Here is a 16,891-nt window from a genome sequence, read left to right on the forward strand (position 1 = left end):
ATCACCACCTGGCTGATAAGGTATATTTTGAGTTGGGTGTGCCACACAGCATCCCAATACTTGATAGGAAGATTGGAAGATAAGGTCATTTTCCAGTATACAAGTAGGTGGCCAGCTTGGATTAATGTTGGTGAGTATTCCAGTACCCAGTTAGCTTCAAGGAGACACCTGATCTCCAGGCTCCTTCATGAATATAGTACATTTAGTCACATACTCAAAATTTATAGAGAGGTTGGATTGTGGCACAACATACCTTTCATCCCAGCACTTTGGAGACGGGCAATGGATTTTTTATGAGTTGGAAGCTAACTTACTTGGTCCATCCTGTCACAAAGGTAAGTCTAACGCCAGGCGTGGTGGGACATGCCTTTAATCCCAGCACTTGGCAGGCAGAGGCAGGTGAATTTCTGAGTTTGAGGCCAGTCTGGTCTGCAGAGTGAGTTACAGGACAACCAGGGCTACACAGAGAAACCCTGTCTCAAACTAAAAAAAAAGTACATCTAAAAAGAGTAGAATTGATAGCATCCCCCAAGCACAAGGGCTGGTTTGTGGCCTCTTGGGTTGAGACTAGGTGCAATGCAGAGCTGAATATGTGAATATGGAGCATCACTAAGGTGTAGGTGTAAAATGCTTTTAAATTTAGTGCCTATTCAAACTCATTCCAGAAGGATCTGGCCTCTCAGATGCAAAGTGAGAAACAGGAGAATATCAGGTGGATGCTCCAGAGACCTTCCATAGAGGATACAGCCAACTTTGGTAGCTCTTGGTGTTTAGGAATGGGGGGCAGAGGGAGTGGGGAGTCACCAATGAACTGAAGGCACATTGCTCATGCCCAAATTTTATATATGCTCTAAGTGAGCTTAGGATTTTTTTCCTTCAATATAAACTGATTTCTGAGATAATTTGGCTTCCTAACCCTCAAAGAAGACACAATAGAAAGCTATTTCCACACAGCTCTTTATGAACCAAAGCTTGGACAAGAGGTGGGGTTGAGGACCTGAGAAGCCAACACCTGGCCTCCAGGCAAACCTCACCAAATACTCCCAGGTGATATGGTTACATCTGCCTTTTGGTCTGGAGGACTCTGAGTCTTGTGGGATTAAGAAGTGCCTTCATCAGAAGGGAATGAGGGAGTCTCTAGCACCAGTGTCCACTCTCTAGACCAGCTCAATCTGTAGCCTCCATTTTGGTTCCACGGGGTACCAGAAAGATGGCACCATCAGCAGCCTGTTGCAGTACATATTCCTCTGGTGAGTAACTGTTGCCAGATTCATCCCGAAGATGCTGGAAAATATCATGGTACAGCTCTGCCAGCTGTTGGCGCATGACCTCCAGAGTGCGGTCAGCCTCCCCTCGGGCTCTGAGAAGCCGCTCCCTTTCACTGCTCAGCCGCTCCAGCTCTCGCTCCAGCTGCACAATGGTTTCCAGTTTTCTCTTGCGACAGTTTTGGGCTGCCACCTTGTTCTTGCCCCGTCGACGGATGTCCCGAACTAGAGCCAGCTGGCTCTCCGTTAGCGGATACTGTGCCAACAACTCATTAAAGTCATCTACCGGCAAGTTAACTATCTTGTCCGTAGGGAAAGGAATCTTCATGGCCAGGGCTCGCCGCTCGTCCCGACTCCCTGCCTCCCCACGGACAGCAGGCTTAGCCCGAACTGGACCGGAGGATGACTCTAAGGCCAAGGGTGTCTCAGTGGGTGGAAGAGTATAGTTGGGATGGGCCAAAGAATTGGGCATAAGTGAGTAAGGATACTCCACTGGGTACATGTCCGCGTACTCGCTCCTCCGCCTGCCAGCCTCCATACCCTCTAGCTCAAGAGATTCTGCATCACTGTAGTTGAGGGATAATCCTGAGTCAGATTCTGGGTCTTCTTGGGGCTTGGGTTGCCCCACTGGCAGCCCAATGTCCAGGAGAGCTAAGTGGTCTGGGAGGGGCTCATTGAGCAGGCCTGAAAGGGTAAGTGGCTTTGACACTGGTATGGCTACATTACCATAGGAGTATGGTAGTTCTGGGACATGGGGAGTAGATGCTGGGAGCTCATAAGATGGTGGGGGAAGGGAGAAGCCTGCATCTGGATGAATTGAACAGGGGCAATATGTTGGAGGTGGCAGTGGCCCAGGGTATGGGGTGGGTGCTTGAGGCTCAAAAGATGTCTCACTTGGAACATTTAGACCCTGCAAAGAAAAAAATAAAGAGGATTAAGAAGATCGACTATGTTGGGCAGTGGTGGTAAACACCTTTAATCCCAGCATCTAAAAGACAAATCCAATCTCTGCGTTCTAGGGTAGCCTGCACCATAAAGTAAACTCCAGGACTATATAGAGAAACTCTGTCTGGGAAAAGGAAAGAAAGAAACTGGGTATGGTGGCACACCTTTAATCTCAGTACCCTGGATGCAGAGGCAGCCAGATCTCGGAGTTCAAAGCCACCCTTGGTCTACAGAGTGAATTCCAGGACAGCCAGTACTACTCAAAGAAATCCTGTGTCTCCGGGTGTGGTGGCGCATGCCTTTAATCCCAGCACTCGGGAGGCAGAGGCAGGTGGATTTCTGAGTTCGAGGCCAGCCTGGTCTACAGAGTGAGTTCCAAGACAGCCAGGACTATACAGAGAAACCCTGTCTCTGGGGAAAAAAAAAGAAAGAAAGAAAGGAAGAGAGACAGAGAAAGAAAGAATGAAAGAAAGAAAGAAAGAAAGAAAGAAAGAAAGAAAGAAAGAAAGAAAGAGAAAGAAAGAAAGAAAAAGAAAGAAAGAAAGAAAGAAAGAAAGAAAGAAAGAAAGAAAGAAAGAAAGAAAGAAAGAGAGATAAAGAAAGAAATCCTGTATCGAGAGGAAGAGAGGAAGGGAGGAAGACAGGAAAAAGAAGGAAAAGGGTAGTGAAGAGGAAAAGGCTGTTTAAGCAGGAATAAAAGTCACTGTTGAAACCTCAGAAGACAACCTCACATTGAACTGGTTACAAAGTCTCCTCAAGCCAAATGGCTCCTGTTCCGTTATTTTCTTCAGGAAGACAAGGTCATTATTATCCAAGATGGACTCTCAGAACCCTTTTCTGCTGTGGCTATCTAGAGTCAAAGGGTCAAGTTCAGGACTTTGCCATTCCCTGGGTGCCCAGCAGAGGGAGCCAGTGTGTGGAGGGAGGGTCTAAGGGCAGATCCTGAGGTGGAAGCAGGCACAGAGCCCAAGCTGAGGGTTCACTCTCTGTCCAGTCCCAGGTGCAGTGAGGAGGAGAACACATATTACAAACAAGGCCCCCAACTTACTTAGTGGAGCTATCCTGCTCAAGCCTAGCTGAGGACAAAGGCACCATTGTTAGACCAACAGACACCCCTTTGTCCTACATTCAGGAGGAGAGGACCCCAGCACAGTCTATCTCCCCTTTCTGAGGCCCTTTAACTAAGGCTCTGCTACCTGGAGAAAAAGAGTTTGTTGCTAAGGACGAGGAGTGGTAATGAGGGAAGATGGACAGAGCTGGAAGAGAATCGGATCAGATGAGAAGATAAAAGGGAGGAGTAGAGCAGAGAATGGTAGAGAGAGATGTAAGCAGAGCAGCTGGACAGAAGCCTACAACCCCAGCCAGAGTCTTCCCTTCCCCCTGGTGTTCCTCATTGCCCCCCTACTCTCTGCTTCTGGCCAGGCAAGAGCCCACCCCCTACTCACCTGCAGCTCAGTAATGGACATGATCTCTTGCCAAGTCAGTTCCATCTCTCCAAGCTCCCCAACAGGCAGCTGTGATAACCTGTTCCTGTTCTGCTGAGGAGGACACGGGGGCATCCTACTGTGCCAGCTGATGGCCCCAGGTCTCCACAAGCACAAAGGATTCCTGCAACCTGTGTTGAAGAAAGAAAGGTATTAGAGTTGCTCCCACCAAGTCAGAGGTTGTCCTCGTGCAGAATTTCCAGGAGAAAGGAGCGTTGTCAGTGACTCACAGGTGCCATCAACCACCCTATGAACTGTAATGTTCTTTTCTTCAGTGGAGTACTCTCTACCTCACCTGATCTGACCATAGTCAGTCCTCTGGACACAGAGTAGGTATCCTTACTTTTTCTCAGCAAGTTGCCTTCTCTTACTCCCTAAAAATGGTATTCCTGTCCAGAGACAAAATCCAGTCTTTCTCAGGTTTGGGGATTGAAATTTCATTTTCCATTCTGGAAGAAAACATCAAGAGTCACCCTTGCCTTCTTCTTGTGTCCTCAGCGTAGGGTCTAACCCTTTCATTGTTGTTTTTTAAAACAAGGTCTCGCTATGTGTCCCTGGCTGTGTCCTAGAACTTGCTATGTAGACCAGGCTGGCTTCTAGCTCACAGAGATCCGACTGCCTCTGCCTCCCAAGTGCTGGAATTAAAGGCATGTACCACCACACCTAGTATTTCAGCCCTTTCTTCCCAAGAAGTGAGTGCTTAGAGATCCTCAAGGAGTGTGTTGTGGGAAGTGTTAGTCAGACAGCCCCTCCCCTTCTCTGAGATAGGCCCCAAGCCTGCCGGTGATAGCAACCCTTCCCTCTCCTCCCATCCTTACTTTAGGTTCCCCTGCCTGGGCCAGATAAGGGGTTTATCAGCTGCAGGCAGCAGAGGCAGAGGAGGAATGGGCTCCAGGAGACACTGGACCTTTACCCTTTATCCCAACAAGGTCATTTGGTCATGTCCCACCCAGCATAACCAGGGCTCCTCTCTCTTCCAAGGTCAACACTCAACAAAGATTTAAGCAAGCACTTGTCAAGACTTTTATGCATTTTAAAAGCATATTAGGCTGGGCTTCACAAAGACCCTGTAAAGGCAGATCCTACAGGCAGATACTGAATAGATGGCAGGTTGGAACCTGATCACATCCATTGCTGCATTCTAAGCTCCTTTGGTTCCCAAAGTGCTGACTATCCACAACCCACGCCACTACAAGCAATTTACCTTAGCAAGTTCCCATAGTGTCTCAGGCCCTTTTCTCTTCTGGGCAATATCACTTTGGGCTCTCCTTCTGTCCCTCTTTTTAATCTGGGTTCTAGCTTTCAGCTCTGCTGCAAAGCAGCAGTGTGGTGTTGGGTAAGACACCTCACTGTTCCTGGTTAGTTCTCCCAGTAGTAAAGCCAGAAGGTTAGACAAGCCAACTTGAACCCTTACAGCCTGGTCATTTGCAAACTCTTACCGTGGTTTTCATCATCTCCTCTTGGTCCATCTCTCTCCTCATCCTGCCTCCATATTCCCTGATACCATCTCTATCTGAATCTGTTTTCTTTGTGTCCAAATAGATTTCAAGTAGACTTGGCAAGGTTCTCCTGATATCTCAGGGCCAGACAGCACAGCATGTACATACATTCACATCCACACTACACATCATATAAATAAAAGAAACGCCTTACAGAAGACCAGAGGATAGGGCTGTATGACCTCAAATTGTATGACTTTATATGACCCATCACAAGGATAGCTCCTCCTGCTATTCATTATGGAGTCTCCTCTTGGACCTACCACAAAATGTATAGCCACTACCAAGTGTCCTTTTAACAACTGATCTGCCTGAGGCTCTGCCTCCACCCTCTTGCTATAAAGCCATCCCCAGAAATGGGAGTTGATATAGACAGGCCTTTGACCAACGGGTAGAATGGGTGGGGTGTTTATGTCTGTCCAGGATGCCATTTCAACACCGGAACTCCACCCTCCCCACCCAAGTTCTGGCGGAAATTGCCCAAAGGCTTAGTGAATGAAGAAGGAGTTTTTGGGTAGGCAGGGACTATACTGTTGCATCAAAGTTCTTCACCCAGTCTACCTCTCTTTGTCTCACCTGTCTTCCTGGATCTGAATCTGAGGTACTATACAAAGATCTTGCCCTAGTAGGCAAGATTCTCCAGCCTTCAAGATGTATGGCCTTGGACAAATTGCATCACAGTTTCCAGCTAAATGGAGACAGGAGTAGAGAAATTCACAACTGTAGAAGGAACAAGCTGCATCTAGTCAGCCACATTTACCTGGGGTGTATGGAAAACATGCCTGATGCCTTGGGATGTGCAGGCCCCTAAGAACAACAATGCCCTAGACATAGAGAGGAGGCCAGACTCACCTCAAGAAACACACATCTAGATGAATTTGCAGGAAAGAACATAAAGCCGGAAAGGGGAATAGCAAGTTGTCTATACTCTTCATCTAGCTACAAACCCAGGCAAAGCTAGACTTCAAGTGGTACCTAGCTATCAGCCCTTTCCTATGAAGACCTGAAAGTAAGTCTTCTTGTTCCTGAGATTAAAAAAAAAAAAAAAAAAAAAAAGAGTGTAGAGGGGGCAGGAAGAGGCTGGAGGCTGAGCAGAGGTTCATAAAGGAAACCACCAGACCATTGGCTTGTACCAGGCACAGGCCCTTTGGATCTTGGGAGCCTGCCTTTCAGAGGACCAGCAAGCTTGCAGCCAGTAGGACAGACTAGAAGCCAGACAGAAAGAATACCAGAGAGGGTAGTGAAAAGAGACAGGGAATGTGAGCTAGTTTTCCAGGGGCTCTTTAGCAACACTGCTCTTGTTTTACAGTTTAGCCTTCCTCTTCAGGTCATAAAACCACCAGATCTACTGGGGTGGTTATCCCCTTCGATCCTCCACACTGTAGATCTGGTAGAACTTGAGCCAACTGCAGAAACTTCCATTCTTCCTTTTCACTCTGGTGGTCCTACCTGCCTACTCTCCTTCCCTCCTTCCAGACCAACCCAGAGCCTTGAATATGCCATGCCAACACTCTACCACCAAGCTACATCCTTAGAATCTTCCAAAGATCTTCTCATGATTCCAAAGACTTCACAGGTTACAAAACTTTCTAGGGATACAGGATCATTTGGAGAGGTAGAAGAAGACATTTTGGCTTCCACTGCTAGCCTAAGACTTTGAACTTCTTTGACAGGGAGCTTGCTTCAGGGTACTGTATTGAGGCTTATTAGGTTACCCCACCTCTCTTGGTGTCAACACAGACAAAGGAAGGATTAGAGAGATATGAGTAAAACTTGGTGTGTAAATTAGCAGGTAAGCAACCTTGTTACAAAGATTACGGAGAATTTCTCAAAAGGGAGAGGCACGCAGAGGCAAAATAGAGAAGAAGTCAATAGAACGAAGAGGGAAGATTTGAACCACGAAGGCTTAGTCCCCTGGGAATATATATATATATATATCAACATGATGCTTGGAAACAAGGAAAAGGGAATGAATTTCTGCTCTCCAGTGACTCTATCCCTAGAACTCTGGCTCATTGGAAGCAATAAGTAGAGGCTGCAGTCCGCAGATCTGGTGGCTCTCTTTTCTCCCATAGCATCTCAACCTCCTGCTACTAGCAGCCAAGAGTTTCCATAGAAGCATCTACACTGAGATTGAATGCCCTCCTCTTTTCAGGTCCAGCTTAGGACTGTACAGGAGGAGAGGCAACGGGGAACCACTCAGCCAACCCCCCCACCTTGCTGTAACAAGGTTTTTCAGAAGTTCAGACATCCCATATTTATGGTCCCTTCGCTTCCCCCAAATCTCAGATGGTCGGGGCTACAGAATACCATGGGGAAGGGTACAAGGTGGCACCATATTACTGGAGCCTACTAGCTCCCCCAGTCAGCAGGCCAGTTGAAGGGTTCCTCCTGTTCACTCCCCTGCTCCTCCAGGGTGCTATTTAGTAAAGCATTGTGTAGCCCCCCCACCTACAACCTCCCACCCCAGCCACCCCAAGGGTCCTAGAACAGCCAGGAAGTCATCTAAAAGTATCTCCAAGTAGTATTATTACTCCTAATGTATCAGTTTCCTACACCAGGTATAGTCTAGGAAGATGTCTTAGAAACATCCAGACAGAAACTTAGGTATTCCTCCCTGTACCTCCTCCACCTGCCCAGCCTGACCTCCCCAGAGCCCACTGAGGCGTCCCTTCAGACTCGCCTTTCAGGCACCTGTGGCGGATTCCAAGCCCGGCGAGGAGAGAGATGAGGCTGCGGGTAGTGTCCCTGAGAGGCTGGGTCAGAGCTGACACCTCCTGGGCGCTGAGCGCTGCCTCTGAGTACTACTGAGGGCCGAGCCCCGCCCCCGGGCCATGGCTGGGCGCGGAGCACCGGTTGGCCCCGGTAGAAGCGGGCGCACCGGCGGTCTCTCCGAAGCCCTCGGTCGGAGTTACCAGTGCTTCCTCCAACCCTTCCCTTTCCCCGTGGCCCTCTTCTCCTCCTGCCCCTTCTGGCCAAGAGAGGAAACTTGAGCCCGGTGTGGTTTCTGCTGCACCCCGCCCCCGCCTCTCTGTGGCAGCGGGGGCACCCGGGGCTCACAGGCTTCAGACCCTCTCCAGCTGGTCCAGGACAGTTCATTCCCTGTTTGTTCGGGCTGACTTCACAGTCGATGGTCCACTCACAAGAGACTCCTAAGCTTAAATAAACATGGCCCGCAGCCTCCTCTTTCTTTCAGGTGGTGTCTCCTAAAGACCGACAGGGAAACTAAGTCATAACAAGGCAAAAGGCAGCAGGCAGTAAGAACCAGGTATCTGAGTCCAATTTGCTTAGGGCAACAACCTTCACTTCTAGAAAGCCTGGGCTCTAAGGGAACTATTTTGGGGATGAGAGGCTGCTAGCTGCTTAGAGGTATCCTTTAATGAGTTACCCCGCCAACCCCTGCCTCAGATGCTCTAGGACAAAGGATTCTTTTTTGTCCTATTTATTTATTTATTTATTTATTTGTTTGTTTATTTATTTATTTATTGCCAGTGTGTGTGGGGTGAGGGTCCTTAGGTGGGAGACTGTCCTGTTGGTTAATAATTAGTCTCCCTAAAAGGGATCTTTTTTTCTTGCAGGCCAGGCTACATATGTACATCAGATTCATCTCCTAGTACACAACAGCTCTGTATCAGACAACTGTGCTCTCCCAGAAGTCTCTCATCTGCTTTCCCTGTGCTGGAATTATAGGAGTGCTCACTGTGTCTGCTTCAGTAACTTTCAGACCAAAGGAACATGTCTTTTTGGTCTATCTAACTTCGGTTCTGATTGATACGGCTTACACCACTTTTTCTCTATTGTTTTTCTCACTGATATTCAAGTTAATTTGGAAACATTTTTAGACCAGAAGCAAAGCTGGGTATTTGACAAAAGACCTAGAACCCCTGTATTCAAGAGCTAGAGGAAAGGTGAGTTCAAGGTCAACATTGGCTACGTGGTGAGTTTGAGGCCAGCCTGATGTGCATGGGACCCTGTCTCTGAAAAACAAACTAATAAGATAGGCAGAAAAGCAGGTGAGTCCTACCCCAAGGTAGAGGTGTCATTCTGCTAACGCTTTGGATAGGATTGTGCTTTCTGTTAGAATAGTGGGACTATATTGGCCTGAAGCATGAACAACAGCTGCTGGGAGCCTTCCAACTGTTCGATCACAAAAGTGTCTTCTTTGACCACTCTAGTTCTCCCCACTATCTTCCACAACCTGGCAACATAGTCAAGCAAGTAATGACTTAGTGTGTTGATACCACAAGGAACCTCCCATCAAGCTAACATCTCTGAGATTTCCCACACTCAGCTAGACCTAAGGCTGAGTACTTCCCATTCCAACCTGATCACACACACCTGTATAGTTTATGCGGGTCAGGAGGCAATCCAATGACTTTACTGCATGCTGGATGTGGGCTTGGGGCCTAGTGTGAGACTGAATCTAGGTCACATACATGCCCTTGCATACTTATTAGGGTCCTCATAGGAGATAAGAGATAGTAACAGTCACACATGCAGTTGTTTGTATAATATCAGATTACAGATAATTCATGAACAGGGTGTATGGCATTTCAGATATATCTATATACAACATAGACAGACCTTAGCCTTTATTCATTCAAAAATATTTATTTTCTACTCCAGAAACACAAATATGACTAAGACAGTCCATGTTTTCACACCCACTCAGATCTATAGCCAGTGGACATGAAAACACATGCCTAAAAATCCAGTTCTTGGGAGGCTGAGGCAGGAAGACAGACTTTTTTTTTTTTTTTTTTTTAAGGCCAACCTGGGCTACATAGTAAATTCCAAGACAGCATGTGACATATAGTGAAACACTGTTTAAAAAAGAAAAAAGCATTCATGAAACAAAGACAAAAGAATCACTACTCCAGACCTGCCTGATCTATACAGTAAGTTCCAGGACAGCCTCACACATACATACATACATACATACATACATACATACATACATACATACATAGGAAGACCTTGCCTCAAAAACAAAACAACACAAAAAGTCTATGTGAAGCAGTGTGCAATGAAAGAAATTAATCCTACTTGGTGAAATCCAAGCAAGGCTTTCCAGTAGACTTGGGCTGTGGAGAAAAAAAAAAAGAGTATTCTAGCAAAGGTGTGGATATGCTGAAGCATAAAATACAGATGTTTCTAGAGTGGGCATGAGGTGACAAGTAGGTGATAAGCCTAAACACCCCAGGGGCTGGGGAATGTCACCTAGCAGCAAATATTTTCCTAGGTCCTAGGATCTGGGATAAGGAGTACTGTACAATTTAACAGGGGCTGGAGAGTAAGGCTTCTGAGAATCAAACTAGAGAGGGTATAGTCTCCCCTGCAGACACTACTAGAAGTATTTGAAGTCCTTTACTCCCTATTTGTTGGGATGTGGCCAGGTATAATGAGCTAAGTAAGTTGCCCATCTCCCCTGAGGCATTACAGCCCACTTCACCTCAACCCCTCCCAAGGCAGAGCTCTGTCCTGTGGTTTATGGGCTGTGCCCTGCCTCAAAGTTACCCCAGGGAGAAGGGGATTGATTCACTTTAGCCCCCTTCTGCCAGAGATCCCTGTGTCCACAGTCAATGCCCTACAACAATGCTTCTTTGGCTTGACTTACAATCTGCAGGGTGTTAGGGGAGTGCCACCTGAGTGGATTGCATAGACTTGGCCAAGTGATAATGACTAAGATTTTCCTGTCTCCACAATTCTTCAACCTCAACAAAGGTAGCAGAGACAGACTACAGATAGAACGGCGGCCACGTAGTTTTTTTTTACATTAACATTTTCCACTTTTGCTGCTCACCCAACCCCTAAATAGTTAACCTGTCACCCCAGTCCAACCCACCTCCACTACGTATGTGCACACCACCAGCAGCATCAGGTCAAGCCACAAGCATTGTTGCCAAACACCCCACTGGGTTATGCAACCAGCTTCCCGAGAAGGGTGAGCAGGGCGGGGTGGCTAGAGGTGGAACCAGGGGAGGGCCATGGGTCCCACAGGGAACTGGCTGCCTTGCTGGATTGCCTACTGGTGTGACCGCAGTGGCCCCAGAGGGCGGGGATAGTACTGGCCTTTTATCAGTGCCCCACAGCATTGCACCCGCCACCCCCTGGCTTCCTCTCTCAACAGACGGAAGGGGGAGGCAGCCACAGGGGGAATAGGGGGAGGGCCCGGTGTTATCCAAAGCAGCAGAGCAGGGCGGTTGCCCCGGATGGGGGTGGTGGTGAAGGACGCCTGGGACCCAGGAATACTCACGCTCCCCTGATGAAGTCGGGAGTGGGGGTAGTATAAAGTAAAAACTTTGCTAGATAGTGGAGTCAGATCTCCAGAGTCATCGGTTATTTTCCTTGTGTTCCAGTTTACATGTGGATAGGATTTTCCCAATTTCGAGAAGAGGTCCCTTTCCTCAAATAAGAATTCTCGGAGAACTGACTCTGAAGGGAAAGAGATGCTACACGCTAAGGCTAAAACAGCAGGAGGCTTCCCAGCGACTTGAGTCAGTTTCCCTGGACTCTAGAGTTTAAGAGTTGAGTCTTGCTGGGTGGTGGTGGCACACACCTTTAATCCCAGCACTTGGGAGGCAGAGTCTAGAGTTAGAAAATTCCAGAAACAAAACAAAACAAAAGCCTTTAGAGCTTAACTTCAACTAGACCTAGGAGAAATAGGTGTCCTAGCAGCTAATACAACAAGAATTAACTTTTCTTCTTCTTTGTTTTTTTCTTTCTTTTTCCTTCTTCCTTCCTTTCTCCCTCTTCCTTACAAAAAAAAAAAATCAAAAAACCAAAAAAAACACATTGTCTTACTTTGTAGCCTTGACATGGAACTCACTTTGTGGCCCAGGCTGGTCTTGAACTCTTAGTGCTGTTCCTGCCTCAGCTTACTCAGTGCTAGGATTGCTGGCTTCAGTTACCACGCCCAGTTGAGGACCAAATCTTGATTCCGACCCCTCCCCCTTCTTGCTTTTCTCCTAGATATGAATCTTATTACCTGTGTTTCAGTAGTGGCGTTTATTATTGGAGTTTAATTTTTAGCTCTGTGGCCCCGGGTAACATACTCTTTCTGAGCCTTACTTCCTTACCTGAAAACGATGGAAATATTATTATTAAAATATTCTTTAGCCGGGGGTGGTGGTGCACGCCTTTGATCCCAGCACTCCGGAGGCAGAGGCAGGAGGATTTATGAGTTCGAGGCCAGCCTGGTCTACAGAGTGAGTTCCAGGACAGCCAGGGCTATACAGAGAAACCCTGTCTCGAAAAAACAAAACAAAAACAAAAATATTCTTTAGTAGGTTAAAGAAATTAGTCTAAATTAAATCAGTCTAAGTCTGTGTGTAGCTCAGTAGCAGAGCTTTTGCCTAGCATGTACAAAGTTGTAGGTTTGATCAACAGTACCTCAAATTAAATAAAAATATTAATAAAATAAAATATTCATCTCTGCTTCCTGACCATAGATGCAATGTGTCTAATGGCCTCATGCTTTTGCTGTCTTGCCTCCTTAAATTAATTAAGTTAATTAATAAAAATAAACAAAATAGTTTATTGCAATCTATTAGGAAATGAATGCTTAGGTATCAGGAAGCCATAACCTTTTGGGGCATCAGGACTCCCTGTCTGGAGACCACACTGGTAAAGAAATATTTGAGATAGCTGAAGCCCGGAGGCAGCCTGATTCTGCAAGGAACCCAGATGAAGTGTTGGCAGCTAGACTTCCAGGAACTAGCCCCAGGCCATGGCTCTCCCATACCAACACAGTTGGGAGGAGTTCCTGCTAGCCACAGAGTGGGCACAGTGCCAGTCTTATGGGCTTCAGTCACCTTCTAGGAACCTCAGAACTACTACCCTACCCCACAGCTGCAATCCTCCACAAGGGGTAGAATTGCCTAGGACATCCCACCCTCAGATTGGAAGGGTGGGTGCCAAGCTCTTTACTTATTCCTTTCAGAAGCCTCCTGCATCCCAGCCTCCTACTATTGCCCCTGCGGCTTACCTAACCCAGAATGCCCTCCTTGGCTTTTCTACCAGTCTGAAATGAAAAATCTGGGTTTGAGCCTCAGCTTAACTCCCGGCAGTGTGAACCTGGACAAATTATTTAACTTCCCCAAGTTTCAGTTTCTTCTTGGTAAATGGGGAGCACTAAGCTTCCGTCAGAGGATGTGTGGGATCAGATGAAGCAATGTACAGTGTTTACTACTGAAAGTCTAGTAATGTTGGTCCCCTGATCTACTCTTCAAGGTCTATGTCAAGTCAAGCTATACTTCCATAACACATTTTCTGGCTTTTTCACATTAGGCATATATATATTCATTTGTCTTTTTGACTATAGAATGGATACAAGCCTAGGCTGAGTGTGTTCTCTCTCTCTCTCTCTCTCTTTCTCTCTCTCTCTCTCTGTGTCGCTCTCTCTGTCTTTCTCTGTCTCTCTCTCCCTCTCTCTCTTACACATACACACACACTCCACTATGTTAAATTCAGTGATTTTGATATGTAATCTTTATTTTTAAAGGTTTATTTTTATTATTTTTAGTTTTGTGTGTGTATGTGTGTGTGTGTGTGTGTGTGTGTGTGTGTTTGTGTGTAGGCCTTTGTGTGGGTGTGTTCATGTGTGTGCTAGTGCCCATAGATGCCAGAGATGTCGAATATTCCGGAGCTGGAGTTACAAAGTGGTTTCTGAGCAACTTGAAGATGATTCTGGAAATCCAATTAGGGTTTTAAGGGTTTGTTTGTTTGTTTGTTTTATTTTTTTCTGTTTTGAGACAGAGTTTCTCTGTGTAGCCCTATCTGGCCTTGAACTCAGAGATCTCCCTGCCTCTGCCTCCTGAAGGCCGGGATTAAAGGTGTGCATCACTATGTCCAGCTTTCAAACTAGGGTCTTTTGTAAGAGCAGTCTGCACACTAGCTGCTGAGTGATCTCTTCAGCTCCTATAAACTTGCCTTTAAATAGAGGTTGCGAAGCCACTAAGATGGCTTAACAGGGGAAGGCACCTGAGGAATCTTGTGTGTGTGTGTGTGTGTGTGGTCTTGAGTTTTATTATTTATTTATTTATTTATTTATTTATTTATTTATTTATTTTGGTTTTTCAAGACAGGGTTTCTCTGTGTAGCCTTGGCTGTCCTGGAACTCACTCTGTAGACCAGGCTGGCCTCGAACTCAGAAATCCACCTGCCTCTGTCTCCCAAGTTCTGGGATTAAAGGCATGTGCCACCATGCCCGGCTTGAGTTTTATTATAGCTCTGTGTTAAAGTGACAACAACTATACCTCAGAGGAAATGTAAGAAGTCATTAGTTCAGAAAGATGCTACATGCTACCTTGGGGCTAATAAGATGGTTCAGTCTGGCTGGGCAGTGGTGGCACATGCCTTTAATCCCAGCACTTGGGAGACAGAGGCAGGCGGATTTCTGAGTTCGAGGCTAGCCTGGTCTACAGAGTGAGTTCCAGGACAGCCAGGGCTACACAGACAAACCCTGTCTCAAAAAAATAAAAAAAAAAAATCTCACTCTCTCTGAAAGCACAGAAAAATAAACCTCTTCCACCCTTAGGTTGGATTGAAATGTGACAGATTTGTTTTTCTCTACTAAAAAATTAAGCTTGACTTGAATGCTTAGAAATTCAATTTTAGTCCAATTTTGGTCAATTAATTTATCTTGAAAGAATTCACTTATACTGACCTAACTTAAAAGAGCATGGCATATAAGCTATATGGTTGATTTACATGTTTCTACATAAAACTCATAGTATCTTGGACAATTCTATTGTTTAATTCTAGTAATTGGCTACTTCAGAAGGCCAACTTCAGAATAGTTAGAAAGGGTTGTTTAGTGAACAAGAAGAACTGGCTATAATTTTCATGAGTAACAGGCCTGCATCTGTTACCTTAGTAAAGATATCAGACATTCATTTATGTTGGCCAAGCAGAGAACTTTTTTCTCAAAACATCACTGGAAAAATAGATCATGGTGGTGTGGATTCTTTGAAGACAGTGACTCCCCTTTCTATGAAGACAAGGCACAATTCAGTTGATTGGGTTTCAGCTCTGGCCAAGTTAATGTAATTGCTTCTGTTTATATCCCCTTCGGCCATGTTACTGTAATTGACTGTGTTAGAGCTTGGTTGCATTTAGGCTGTAGCTATTTCACTCTAAGTGATTAGGTTGCTAGAGCTACAGATACATTGACAGAATTATGCTTTCCTGGAACCACATTAGATCATTTGCCGTTTCCACCAACAGCTGACCTAATCTAGCACCATTTGCTTTTCCAACTTCACCCACAGTGCACTGTGCTCTGGGCACATTTTCTGACAATATTGTTTTTATTGTATGTTTTCTGACTGCATTATTCTTATTGTGAACTGAAAAACTATGGCCTTTCTGTATTTCACGTCTCTTGCAATCCTTTCTGCATATGAATGCCACATTTGCCACCTTAAAAACTGTTGTCGTGACCCAGGCTGTGATGGTACACACTTTAATGCCAGCACTTGGGAAGCAGAGGCAGATAAATCTCTGTGAATTCAAGGCCAGTCTGGTCTATAGAGTAAATTCCAAGACAGCCAAAGCTACACAAAGAAACTCTGTCTCAAAAAACAAAACAAAACAAAACAAAACCAAACCAAAAACAACCTCTCCCCCAAAGGAAAAAAACCTGTTACTGTACAAATCCAGCTATTTGGGAGGCTGACTGACAGGAAGACTGAAAATTAGAAATTTGTCAGGGCAATATAGCCAGACCCCATATCAAAATAATAATAATAGCCTCTGTAAAGTAGGAAAAAATACATTTGTTTTATATGTCAAGTAAGGGTTTAGCATCCAGAAATCTAGAATACATAAACATCTCCTATAACTTTCTGGGTTTGGTGGTGCATGCATCATGAGAGACAGACTGGTGGATCTCTGTGAGTTCAAGGCCAGTCTGGTGTATAGCAAATTCAGGCCAGCCAGAACTACAAAGTGAGATCCTGTTTCAAAACAAACTTTAAAAAAGGTGTGTGAGTGTGTGTGTATGGTGTGTGTGTGTATGTGTATGTATGTATGTATGTATGTGTGTGTGTGTGTGTGTGTGTGTGAGGTGTGTATGTATGGTGTATGTGTATAGTGTGAGTGTGTCTGTGCACATATGTTTATGTATGTATGTGGTCTGTATGTGTGTCTGCACAGTTGAGTGCAAGTGTCTACAGAGGCCAGAAGTGTTGCATCCCCTGACTATCCAGGTCCTCCTCCACCCCCCAGTAAGGGTGACTACTCAGCTCACTCCAATTTTTTTTTTTTTTTAGTTTTTCAAGACAGGGTTTCTCTGTATAGCCCTGGCTGTCCTGGAACTCACTTTGTAGACCAGGCTGGCCTTGAACTCAGAAATCTGCCTGCCTCCCAAGTGCTAGGATCAAAGGCGTGCACCACCACAGCCTGGCCACTCCAATTCTTATAACTCAACAAGAAAAAGACAACTTGATGAGCTCAGGACTTGTATAGATTATTCTTCCAGAAGATATTCAAGTGGACAACAAGAATCAAGAAAAGATGTTAAAGCATTAGTCATGTGGGAAATGCAAATCAAACCACAATGAGACACCACTTTATCCGCATGAGAATTGTACAAAATACAAAAACAAACAACCTCAGTGACTAAGTGTGTGTGAAGATGTAGAAAAATTGAGAGACCTCTTACAACTTCTTTTGAGACCTTCCACCTAAGAAGATC

General features: G+C 45.6%; 1 protein-coding gene across 9 annotated transcripts; it reads right to left on the minus strand.

Annotated features, from left to right (window-relative positions):
* Positions 1-938: 938 nt before the first annotated feature.
* On the minus strand, positions 939-11,130 carry Nfe2 (nuclear factor, erythroid derived 2). Of its 9 annotated transcripts, XM_030248375.1 has the most exons (4): positions 7,877-8,171; positions 5,770-5,881; positions 3,656-3,825; positions 940-2,175 (listed from the first exon to the last, which is right to left on the minus strand). In XM_030248375.1, the coding sequence occupies exons 3-4, from the start codon at positions 3,767-3,769 to the stop codon at positions 1,168-1,170; spliced, it is 1,122 nt and encodes a 373-aa protein (XP_030104235.1). In that variant the 5' UTR covers positions 3,770-3,825; positions 5,770-5,881; positions 7,877-8,171; the 3' UTR covers positions 940-1,167. The 9 variants fall into 9 exon arrangements, with proteins under 9 accessions (NP_001289270.1, NP_032711.2, NP_001289272.1 ...); NM_001302341.1 differs by lacking the exons at positions 5,770-5,881; positions 7,877-8,171 and adding an exon at positions 11,039-11,130 and having other exon boundaries at positions 939-2,175; NM_008685.3 differs by lacking the exon at positions 5,770-5,881 and having other exon boundaries at positions 939-2,175; positions 7,877-8,166.
* Positions 11,131-16,891: the final 5,761 nt, after the last annotated feature.

Source organism: Mus musculus, chromosome 15 (assembly GCF_000001635.26).
Source record: "Mus musculus strain C57BL/6J chromosome 15, GRCm38.p6 C57BL/6J".
Lineage (NCBI taxonomy): Eukaryota > Metazoa > Chordata > Mammalia > Rodentia > Muridae > Mus > Mus musculus.